General features: G+C 48.0%; 1 protein-coding gene across 1 annotated transcript in view; it reads right to left on the bottom strand.

The window, feature by feature from the left end:
- LOC138248848 (sodium/potassium-transporting ATPase subunit alpha-1-like) overlaps positions 1 to 12,237 on the bottom strand; it is a 285,654-nt gene that overhangs the window by 119,611 nt on the left and 153,806 nt on the right. The window contains exon 9 of the mRNA XM_069202802.1: positions 2,617 to 2,815. Coding sequence (XP_069058903.1) covers positions 2,617 to 2,815 — 199 coding nt within the window. The remainder of the gene's footprint in view (positions 1 to 2,616; positions 2,816 to 12,237) is intronic.

The raw sequence follows: 12,237 nt of genomic DNA, 5'->3' as shown, positions 1-12,237 counted from the left end.
TACTCAGTGTATGTTTAACAGCTCTAGCTCTACTCAGCGCATAAACACGCATTGCTTGCGCGAACCCCGGAGTATCTCTCGGGATTGGTAATTCTGAGGTATTCTCTATTTGATATTTGACAATGTTTTAATTTGCTTTTTCCTTTCCTTTTGTAACTAATATGATCTTTCGATCTTGTGACATATATCTATTGATTTATTGCTTTTTATTGTTATATGAATTTGCCTTTTTTGGCCTTTTTTCCTGGTTTCCAAAGTTACTTGACTTGCTGACATAGATGTGTTGGGATGGACCGTCTAGAACAGCGCCAGGAATCGAACCAGAGCCATGCTCAGTGCCCAAAGAAAATCAGAGGGGGGGGAGAGAGATCCAGAGAAGAAGACACAGGCCCCACCAACAATCAGGAAACACCCTCCCATGCAAGCTGAGGAAGGGTTCATTACAATCTTCACCGAAGGCCACCACCATTGGTGATGTCACAAGACCATGCCTTTTAACGGGGTGGGTTTTGGACCTGTTTGGGACATAAAAGTTTGTTTGGTTGGAAACATTATTTGTTTGGGGGAAGGTTGGTGAGGGATGTACTGTACAGGCCAAGAGAGATGTGACCTGTACATCAGGAGCACGTTGACACCTGCACTCAATCTCCGCGACCACCATCTTGTCAAATACGCGCAAACCGGACATTGTGAAATAGATACCCCCTTTCTCTCTCACCCATACAGAGCTAAATCCCTGCACCATCCATATCCTATGCGGATGGAGGGAAGGACCCTGTTGGAAAGACCTGGCAAAAAGTCTTGACCAGGAGAGGTCCCTCCTCCTCCAGTAGTGGCTGCCACCACTCCGTGGTGTCCCACACTGTGAAATGAAAGTGCCCTGTAGAACATGGCGCCTCTGGTGCCTGGCAGTAAGCTTGTGACGCTCCCTCTTCACGCACCTTGGCATCAGCACCAGGTCAGTGCTGGGATATTGCCTGGCATGCCACCAAGACTGACCTGTTGGGCAGCAGGGGGTAAGGGGCCCTGTGGCATGGCGAGACTCTAGAGATGGAGCAAAGGGTTGCAGATTGGTGCAGGGACACTGAACAGTGGTATAGGTTGTTGTCGAGGATGTAACTTCTTACTAGATCGTCTTTCCATCCGCTTTCTTATTTTCCTTGGGCAAGGACGTCATTTAGGGGTCGCCAGCTGGGACCTCTGACTTGCCCCTTGTGACCCCTGCACTGCCTTTGCGAACCCTGGCCTCAAATACAGCAAAGGCAGTGGAAGACACCGAAATGAGACAGGGGTCTCAGCTTTGTTTACTTTCTGCAGGGATTGGGGCCTTTCTCTGTTTTTGTAAAATAACTTTACAGCGTAAAGAACATCAACTAAAACAGAATGTTGCCTTTTTACACCATTTGTGACAGCTGGTGAACACCTTCAAAGGTGGCCCTTCGACTGCTTTGCAGCCTGTGGAAGAAGGCAAGAAAAAAAACATAAAAACAAAAAGAAGGAAACTTGTGAAAAGATGTCCTAATGTCTCTGGTTGTGCCTGGTTGCCTAAAGAGAAAGGGGGATATATGAGAGGAGAAAGAGAGAGAGAGAGAGAGAGCAGGTAAAGCTGAAAGAATATAAGAAAAATGACACTTTAAAAAGGAGTGAATGACAAAGAAGGCGCGCGTGTGAATGTGCGTGAGAGAGAAGGAATCCAGAGCTGGGAGAGACTGAAAACAGCTGAGAGAGAGAGACACGGGTGACAGAGGTGAGACAGGTGGGAAGGGTAATAGAGACAGGAAAAAGACAGAAAGAGGAAAACAGACGAGAGGGTGAGAAAGGTGAGAGGTGACGGAGGCCAGTGAGAGACAGGCAGCAAGAAGTAGGCTGGCGAGAGACAGCTCAGAGTGAGCGCGAAAGACAGAAGAGACAAAGAGATGAAGGAAAAAGAGGCAGACCAGAAAGAGACAGCTGAGGGAGTTGGGAGGATAGTCAGGTGGGAGACATATTATCGACAGAGGAGAGGGGTGATAAGGAGTGAGGCAGGGAAAGCAGTCACCTTCTCTTGCAGATATTCATGACATAGCACAGAACAGAGGTTGTTCCTCACTCCGGCACGATGATGAACAGGAGATTAATGGTGTTGAAATGAATACATGAGCATCGACTGGTTGACCCTGGGCATTTGAGGCTGAAATTGCATATGGCTGCTAAGACTGCTCTAACTGGACATCTGGCAGCTATGCCTCTGCCATATCTTGACACCAGTCTGCTTAAGAAATGGGTGTTATCTAAAATAGCTACTGCACTTATTTCATGGTTGTAAATTTCAGTAACATCACTTCCTAGGCTCACATCAGGTGAAAAGTTGTCTCTTCCTGTGATGTCACTGGGGTCAAAGGTTGTATAATGCTACTACTGCTACCCTTGGCATGTCGGTGAATTGATGTCCATGTCCTTGGGTCACAACTCCCTGCTGTCTCCTTCCCAGCATCTCTCTTACCTGCATGTGGCTGGCCACCGGTCAGCAGATGTAGGTAATGGAGGCCAAGCTGTGACGGATGACCATCATTCGGAAAATGAATTTACTAATGATATATTCGCATTTTTATGGGGGTGCACAAGAGGTTGCCTCACCGCTCTGGTTCTCCGTGGTGTCTGCTTCGTGGATCTGGTTGTCGAACCACATGTGGGCCACAGTCATTCGGTTCTGGGTGAGGGTTCCGGTTTTGTCGGAGCAGATGGTCGAGGTAGATCCGAGGGTCTCCACGGCTTCCAGGTTCTTCACCAGGCAGTTCTTTCGGGCCATTCGCTTGGCGGTGAGGGTCAAGCACACCTACGGCAGAAGGAGGAAAGTGGGATCAATGTGCTGGACCTTTGCTTTCCATGCATCTAAGTTACATGTGTCTTTCTTTTTTAGATATGTTTACATTTTGTTCAAATTAATGACACATAGCTGATTGCAATATCAACATTATTACACCGCAGTCACAAACCGCAATACAACCTGGTGTACCCTTGTGGCTACAGAAGATAGAAGCACATATACTTATTAACACGGACATCTGTTGTCCACATTTCACAATTGCACACCAACTTTTTTTGGTCTCTGGTTTTGCAATGCAACATATATAATACTGGGTTGCATCACAAAATCTTCAATCGCGGGGGTCTTGAACAAACTGCCCATTGAATGTTAATTAGTTATGTTGTTATTTGTGACTCCCTCTGATTAGGTACAAATGAAATGTGCCCAGCATGGACCAGCAGACCACCACCCCTCTGTTTGCATTCACAAGTGGGAAACTTTTTTTAAACAACTTGTGTTCCTTAAAGGGACTGGTTCTGCTTTACACAAAACCTTTCATGTTTGGGAAGACATTGTGAGATGGAGGCAGTCATCCCCAGAACCACCTGAGGAATGCTTTGGAACAAGTGCACCATGATCAAGGAATCCTGAAGACTGCATCAGGGTGAACATGGATAGTCTGGCTGCTGTTCAGAGTGCCAAAGAGGTTCCTGGAATGTTGGATCATGGTATTAATGGTCTACCTGACTGCAGTGGGCTTACGGGTCACTCGTCAGGTGGTGACAGCAATGCGCGTCCGAGTGAAACTGACAGAATGGCGTCGACCACTACAGTCACGCTTGCAATCTGACTTTCTATAGAGATGTTTGCAGGACCAGCTGCTTGTCGCACACCCAAGGTGGTGAACTTTTACGTGGCATTTAAGGGGTGTAACTTCTCTGGCAAGGGTGCGTTTTCCAACTTTTGTAAGTGTCTAGGCTGTTGTTGGACTGTCCACAGAGTTGGGATGGTTATTCGATGCTGTTTTGGGTCTTCCACTGAGGGCTACCTCCTTGGTTTGCTGTGTTTACAGGATGGTAGTTTGCTCAGCAGCAGGAGGTACTTTGTATCCCAGTGAGCATGGGAGCTGCGGGGGAGTGCAGGTGCTGGGTTTACTCACTTGAAGAATCCACAAAGTCTTCTCGTCTTGAATACAATGATACATAGGGCCGTCGGTCGCAAGTGTCACAATAGTTGCTCTCGGAGGCCAGGCTTCGAGACTTAGGTGCATGTGGAGTGGCGTATTCTTTGTTGCCTCAACAGGCCTTTGCTAAATGGTCATTATGAATGCTGAGCAAATGCATCAGGGTTTGGGGCAGCTTAATATGTTGTTCTCATCTCTAGGCCAAGGCTCCTGGAAGCTCGAGAGACCTTGGTCGTGGATCCTTGTCGAGAATATCCTGAGTAGGCCATTCCTTAAATTGTCTTCTCCAGCACTGCAGGCTTACGTCTTACTTGCCTGAAATATGTCTATGACCCTGATCAAGAGCAGAACTTGAGTTTCATCATCTTTGAAGGCATGGATGCAACCAGCAGAAGGTGTTTTCAGGTTGTGATGGGTCTTGCAGCAGGCGTGCGGGCAGGAACATAGGAGTCTGATGAGCGCCTACAGTGATGTTCTTCTTCCTACGATATAGGATACAGCTCGAATGTAAATTGACATCCTCTTCTGCCTTCGAGCCCAATTGTATTTATGTGTTTACCTCTTGCAGTTCTCTAGTACTAGGGAGTTGCACCAACTTTGATTTGAGGCCAACAGGGCCTCTGAGTAGTAGGCAGCCTTGATGGTGAGGCATGGGTGACCTGTGACACTGGTTGTGTATGGGTGTGTGAGAGCATGAAGAGGCGGCTTCACCGTACAGATGCGCTGAAGAACAAAACAGACCACAAGCTGTCCTGGGGCCTGCAGAACTCTCACTTTGCACACTATTACAGCCTTGCTCTCTGATCTGACCACAGCACTAAGCTATGCAGCTCCCTAGGAAAAACACAGGCTACCCAGCCACTGTCCAGCCCACAATGTACCCTGTTCTAGCAGCACACTGTCACCACCAGAGCCAGGGGAGAAACACCCAAAAATACAGGCCAAGTATCTGACATTTTCAGTTTGTGTGCATATGCACACTACACACTTCACACACTTGCAGATTCCTGAAACTGTGGCTGGCTTGGTGTAAGAGTGGAGAATGGTTCCTGGAACATGGGGATGCGTAGGGCCCTGAGTGGCTGTGCTGAGTGAAAGATGAGAGCGGTGGTAATAGCAGGTGGTAGAGGAAGATGTCTGAGTGTCAGGCTAGTGCACTCTACAATTAGTGGTTTTTCTGTGCCGCTGTGTGATGTGATTTGAGAAACACTGCCTCACCTGCACAGCTGATGTAAGAGGGAAACAAGTAATTACTTTTCAGTGATTACAGAGGCTGTTGATTGCTTCTATCTCAAGATGTCTCACTATGGTAGAAAGGATGCTCTTGCTGTTATTGATGGAGATGAACCCTCCTGTGATGGTATTTCCTCTCCAGTAACTTGTAATGGGACCTAGGGTACTGTGTCTTTTTTCCTAGTCCCATAGCTAACAACATTTCTGCCTCCACGTTAATCTGGTTCATCTCATCAAGGGTTTGAGATCTGAAGAATCAGGAGCCTGAGAAAGGGGTGAGCATCTCATTTGAGGCCTAATAGACATATCAAAGGGGATCTTTGTAAGTTAAGTTTGGGGCAATAACTATATCCCATAAGTTCTAGAAGTCTTCTGTTGCGCCGATTACCTAGTTTGACACCAGGTGACCATCATTAACAATGTTCTGTAAATTTTGACTTTTTATTTAAAAAATCTTCTGCAAAATTCTTACGTCTCACAATGAAGCCTCTTGAAATAGCTGAACAAGTCAGAAGCACTAGCCACTTTCTTTGCTGTGGACGATCCGCAACATACATTCCATTCCATTAAAATCACTTTCTTGCTCCTTTGCCGAGTGATGCTGAAGATGTGGTGTGGAGGAGTTTCTTTGTACAGCAGAAGCATGTCTGAGGCTGTTTTCAGTCTGCTGCAGTTGTGTAACTCTTCTCATCAAATCACTGAGGAAAGTAGCAACTTCATCTACTGGTGGCACTCTTGACAGTAGCGATGTTGGAGAGGTTGGACAATCTGCTGTACTAGTACTTGTCAAAAGCTGTATTCGTTCTGGTATGAAGTAAGGGATCTCCCTGGTCTACAGTCATATCTAGGGGTCTGCAAACTCATGTGCATTCAATTCTTAGTGGCTGTGATGTCCTGGGTGGAGGACTCTTAGACCACTAACTTCTCATAACTTTAGTTCATGGTGCAGATAATTTTGGAGACACTGTTCTTGAATATGGTACAACCTTCAGTGGTGAAAGTGAGTTTGCTTTTCTAGGACCAAACTGAGGGGGAGGATTCAAGGAATGGAGGGGTACTTTCTTTCTGTTTGCTAAATGGTTTTTCAAGTATTGTGACACTTAAGAAGGGCAGTGCTTCGATTTCAAGGGTTCTTTCAACAGCGATGGTGTCCTCATGCCATGCGCCTTGATGCGTGAAGATCTTGGCAATGGCAAATATTTCTGGATGAACCAAAGAAAATCTAAATTATAGCAACATTTTCAGGTTGTTCAGCTCAAAGGAGCAAAAAAAGCAATTAGAGTAACTTCCAAAGCAGGGCACTGTGGGTTTATAAAAGGTTCAGTCTTATAATTTTAGCTCCATGAAGCCACTGTCTGTCCTGATCGATTTCCACGCCACCCTTCTTTTTTCCTGTTAAAGTTTCAGGTAAAAATGGACTCTGTTCACTATTTTCACTCTTCATGTACTATATATTGGATTGGTTATAAAAGAAAGGAGTGTGGGGTCACCTCACGTAGGTGATTGCTTTCTGGCCCCGAGTGTGAGGTTACACTCATCTTATGTGCCTGCCCTCTGGCCCTGATTGCAGCTTTACGAGTGTAATTGCTCTCTGTGTGAATGTAATTGTGATTGCTCTCTGGTCCGGAGTAACTCACTCACATAGGAATTGGTCTCTTGCCCTGATTGTGTGTTTGCGGTCATTGTATGTGACTTGCTGTTCAGCCCTGAGTGCAGGGTTACACTCCCGTCTGTTATTGTGCTCTGGGCATGATTGCAGAGTTACACTCATATGTATGTGACTGATCTCTGGACCTCATCAAGACCATCCACTGGATGGGCCTTTTCACGTGCCCCCACCACACCTTTAACAAAGGACTCACCTGCATCAGCAAAGCCCTCATCCTCAACAACCAAAGTAACGCAGCCACATGGCAGGAGGCCTGGAAGCATGCAGCGGGCAAAGCTCTCCTGAAGAAACCCTCAGAAAGCCCTGCAAAGCTTGCATGCTACCGTCAGATTTCCTAGCATACCCAGCCAGGTCCTAGAGAAAGTCATCAACAGATGCCTTGCCAACCACCTCGCCAACCACCAACTCTTCGACACCACCGACCAGGATTCAGACCTAAGCACAGCACACAGACAGCCTTCATTGCAGTAATACATGTAATCTGGATGATCCTAAACAGAGGAGAAACTGTGGCCCTCATTCTACTGTACCTCTCAGAGGCCTTCGATACAATCTCCCACCCCATCCTGATCAGACGACTACATAAGACAGGTATTGAAGGACGAGCCCTCCAATGAATCTGCACATTCTTAATTTGAAGAACTCAAACAGTCAACATGTCGCCATACTCCTCACAACCACGGGAACTTATCTGTGGAGTATGTAGGAAGTTGGCTCTGTATGTGCTATTTCAAAGTAAGGAATAGCATGCACAGAGTCCAAGGGTTCCCCTTAGAGGTAAAATAGTGGTAAAAATAGATAATACTAATGCTCTATTTTGTGGTAGTGTGGTCGAGCAGTAGGCTTATCCAAGGAGTAGTGTTAAGCATTTGTTGTACATACACATAGACAATAAATGAGGTACACACACTCAGAGACAAATCCAGCCAATAGGTTTTTGTATAGAAAAATATCTTTTCTTAGTTTATTTTAAGAACCACAGGTTCAAATTCTACATGTAATATCTCATTTGAAAGGTATTGCAGGTAAGTACTTTAGGAACTTTAAATCATCAAAATTGCATGTATACTTTTCAAGTTATTCACAAATAGCTGTTTTAAAAGTGGACACTTAGTGCAATTTTCACAGTTCCTAGGGGAGGTAAGTATTTGTTAGGTTAACCAGGTAAGTAAGACACTTACAGGGCTTAGTTCTTGGTCCAAGGTAGCCCACCGTTGGGGGTTCAGAGCAACCCCAAAGTCACCACACCAGCAGCTCAGGGCCGGTCAGGTGCAGAGTTCAAAGTGGTGCCCAAAACACATAGGCTAGAATGGAGAGAAGGGGGTGCCCCGGTTCCGGTCTGCTTGCAGGTAAGTACCCGCGTCTTCGGAGGGCAGACCAGGGGGGTTTTGTAGGGCACCGGGGGGGACACAAGCCCACACAGAAATTTCACCCTCAGCAGCGCGGGGGCGGCCGGGTGCAGTGTAGAAACAAGCGTCGGGTTTGTAATGGAAGTCAATGGGAGATCTAGGGATCTCTTCAGCGCTGCAGGCAGGCAAGGGGGGGGTTCCTCGGGGAAACCTCCACTTGGTCAAGGGAGAGGGACTCCTGGGGGTCACTCCTCCAGTGAAAGTCCGGTCCTTCAGGTCCTGGGGGCTGCGGGTGCAGGGTCTCTCCCAGGTGTCGGGACTTTGGATTCAAAGAGTCGCGGTCAGGGGAAGCCTCGGGATTCCCTCTGCAGGCGGCGCTGTGGGGGCTCAGGGGGGACAGGTTTTTGTACTCACAGTCTTAGAGTAGTCCTGGGGTCCCTCCTGAGGTGTTGGATCGCCACCAGCCGAGTCGGGGTCGCCGGGTGCAGTGTTGCAAGTCTCACGCTTCTTGCGGGGAGCTTGCAGGGTTCTTTAAAGCTGCTGGAAACAAAGTTGCAGCTTTTCTTGGAGCAGGTCCGCTGTCCTCGGGAGTTTCTTGTCTTTTCGAAGCAGGGGCAGTCCTCAGAGGATGTCGAGGTCGCTGGTCCCTTTGGAAGGCGTCGCTGGAGCAGGATCTTTGGAAGGCAGGAGACAGCCCGGTGAGTTTCTGGAGCCAAGGCAGTTGTCGTCTTCTGGTCTTCCTCTGCAGGGGTTTTCAGCTAGGCAGTCCTTCTTCTTGTAGTTGCAGGAATCTAATTTTCTAGGGTTCAGGGTAGCCCTTAAATACTAAATTTAAGGGCGTGTTTAGGTCTGGGGGGTTAGTAGCCAATGGCTACTAGCCCTGAGGGTGGGTACACCCTCTTTGTGCCTCCTCCCAAGGGGAGGGGGTCACAATCCTAACCCTATTGGGGGAATCCTCCATCTGCAAGATGGAGGATTTCTAAAAGTTAGAGTCACTTCAGCTCAGGACACCTTAGGGGCTGTCCTGACTGGCCAGTGACTCCTCCTTGTTGCTTTCTTTGTTCCCTCCAGCCTTGCCGCCAAAAGTGGGGGCCGTGGCCGGAGGGGGCGGGCAACTCCACTAAGCTGGAGTGCCCTGCTGGGCTGTGACAAAGGGGTGAGCCTTTGAGGCTCACCGCCAGGTGTCACAGCTCCTGCCTGGGGGAGGTGTTAGCATCTCCACCCAGTGCAGGCTTTGTTACTGGCCTCAGAGTGACAAAGGCACTCTCCCCATGGGGCCAGCAACATGTCTCTAGTGTGGCAGGCTGCTGGAACTAGTCAGCCTACACAGACAGTCGGTTAAGTTTCAGGGGGCACCTCTAAGGTGCCCTCTGTGGTGTATTTTACAATAAAATGTACACTGGCATCAGTGTGCATTTATTGTGCTGAGAAGTTTGATACCAAACTTCCCAGTTTTCAGTGTAGCCATTATGGTGCTGTGGAGTTCGTGTTTGACAGACTCCCAGACCATATACTCTTATGGCTACCCTGCACTTACAATGTCTAAGGTTTTGTTTAGACACTGTAGGGGTACCATGCTCATGCACTGGTACCCTCACCTATGGTATAGTGCACCCTGCCTTAGGGCTGTAAGGCCTGCTAGAGGGGTGTCTTACCTATACTGCATAGGCAGTGAGAGGCTGGCATGGCACCCTGAGGGGAGTGCCATGTCGACTTACTCGTTTTGTCCTCACTAGCACACACAAGCTGGCAAGCAGTGTGTCTGTGCTGAGTGAGAGGTCTCCAGTGTGGCATAAGACATGCTGCAGCCCTTAGAGACCTTCCTTGGCATCAGGGCCCTTGGTACTAGAAGTACCAGTTACAAGGGACTTATCTGGATGCCAGGGTCTGCCAATTGTGGATACAAAAGTACAGGTTAGGGAAAGAACACTGGTGCTGGGGCCTGGTTAGCAGGCCTCAGCACACTTTCAATTGTAAACATAGCATCAGCAAAGGCAAAAAGTCAGGGGGCAACCATGCCAAGGAGGCATTTCCTTACACAACCCCCCCCCAAACGAAAGAGGATGAGACTAACCTTTCCCAAGAGAGTCTTCATTTTCTAAGTGGAAGAACCTGGAAAGGCCATCTGCATTGGCATGGGCAGTCCCAGGTCTGTGTTCCACTATAAAGTCCATTCCCTGTAGGGAGATGGACCACCTCAACAGTTTAGGATTTTCACCTTTCATTTGCATCAGCCATTTGAGAGGTCTGTGGTCAGTTTGAACTAGGAAATGAGTCCCAAAGAGGTATGGTCTCAGCTTCTTCAGGGACCAAACCACAGCAAAGGCCTCCCTCTCAATGGCACTCCAACGCTGCTCCCTGGGGAGTAACCTCCTGCTAATGAAAGCAACAGGCTGGTCAAGGCCATCATCATTTGTTTGGGACAAAACTGCCCCTATCCCATGTTCAGAGGCATCAGTCTGCACAATGAACTGCTTAGAATAATCTGGAGCTTTTAGAACTGGTGCTGAGCACATTGCTTGTTTCAGGGTGTCAAAGGCCTGTTGGCATTCCACAGTCCAGTTCACTTTCTTGGGCATTTTCTTGGAGGTGAGTTCAGTGAGGGCTGTCACAATGGATCCATATCCCTTCACAAACCTCCTGTAGTACCCAGTCAAGCCAAGGAATGCCCTGACTTGAGTCTGGGTTTTTGGAGCTACCCAGTCCAGAATAGTCTGGATCTTGGGTTGGAGTGGCTGAACTTGGCCTCCACCTACAAGGTGGCCCAAGTAAACCACAGTTCCCTGCCCTATCTGGCATTTGGATGCCTTGATAGAGAGGCCTGCAGATTGCAGAGCCTTCAAAACCTTCTTCAGGTGGACCAGGTGATCCTGCCAGGTGGAGCTAAAGACAGCAATATCATCAAGATAAGCTGTGCTAAAGGACTCCAAGCCAGCAAGGACTTGATTCACCAACCTTTGGAAGGTGGAAGGGGCATTCTTTAAACCAAAGGGCATAACAGTAAACTGATAATGCCCATCAGGTGTGGAGAATGCTGTTTTCTCTTTTGCTCCAGGTGCCATTTTTATTTGCCAGTACCCTGCTGTCAAGTCAAAGGTACTTAAGAATTTGGCAGCACCTAATTTGTCTATGAGCTCATCAGCTCTTGGAATTGGATGAGCATCTGTCTTGGTGACAGAATTGAGCCCTCTGTAGTCCACACAAAACCTCATCTCTTTCTTTCCATCTTTGGTGTGAGGTTTGGGGACTAAGACCACTGGGCTAGCCCAGGGGCTGTCAGAGCGCTCAATTACTCCCAATTCCAGCATCTTGTGGACTTCCACTTTGATGCTTTCCTTAACATGGTCAGATTGTCTAAAGATTTTGTTCTTGACAGGCATGCTGTCTCCTGTGTCCACATCATGGGTACACAGGTGTGTCTGACCAGGGGTTAAGGAGAAGAGTTCAGGAAACTGTTGTAGGACTCTCCTACAATCAGCTTGCTGTTGGCCAGAGAGGGTGTCTGAGTAGATCACTCCATCTACTGTGCCATCTTTTGGGTCTGATGACAGAAGATCAGGGAGAGGTTCACTCTCTGCCTCCTGATCCTCATCTGTTACCATCAACAGATTCACATCAGCCCTGTCATGGAAGAGCTTAAGGCGGTTCACATGGATCACCCTCTTGGGGCTCCTGCTTGTGCCCAGGTCCACCAAGTAGGTGACCTGACTCTTCCTTTCTAGTACTGGGTAAGGGCCACTCCATTTGTCCTGGAGTGCCCTGGGAGCCACAGGCTCCAGAACCCAGACTTTCTGCCCTGGTTGGAACTCAACCAGTGCAGCCTTTTGGTCATACCAAAACTTCTGGAGCTGTTGGCTGGCCTCAAGGTTTTTGGTTGCCTTTTCCATGTACTCTGCCATTCTAGAGCGAAGGCCAAGTACATAGTCCACTATGTCCTGTTTAGGCTCATGGAGAGGTCTCTCCCAGCCTTCTTTAACAAGAGCAAGTGGTCCTCTTACAGGATGACCAAACAGAA

Source organism: Pleurodeles waltl, chromosome 8 (assembly GCF_031143425.1).
Source record: "Pleurodeles waltl isolate 20211129_DDA chromosome 8, aPleWal1.hap1.20221129, whole genome shotgun sequence".
NCBI lineage: Eukaryota > Metazoa > Chordata > Amphibia > Caudata > Salamandridae > Pleurodeles > Pleurodeles waltl.
The sequence above is the reverse complement of the archived record's forward strand: the minus strand, read 5'-3'. Positions and strand labels throughout refer to the sequence as shown.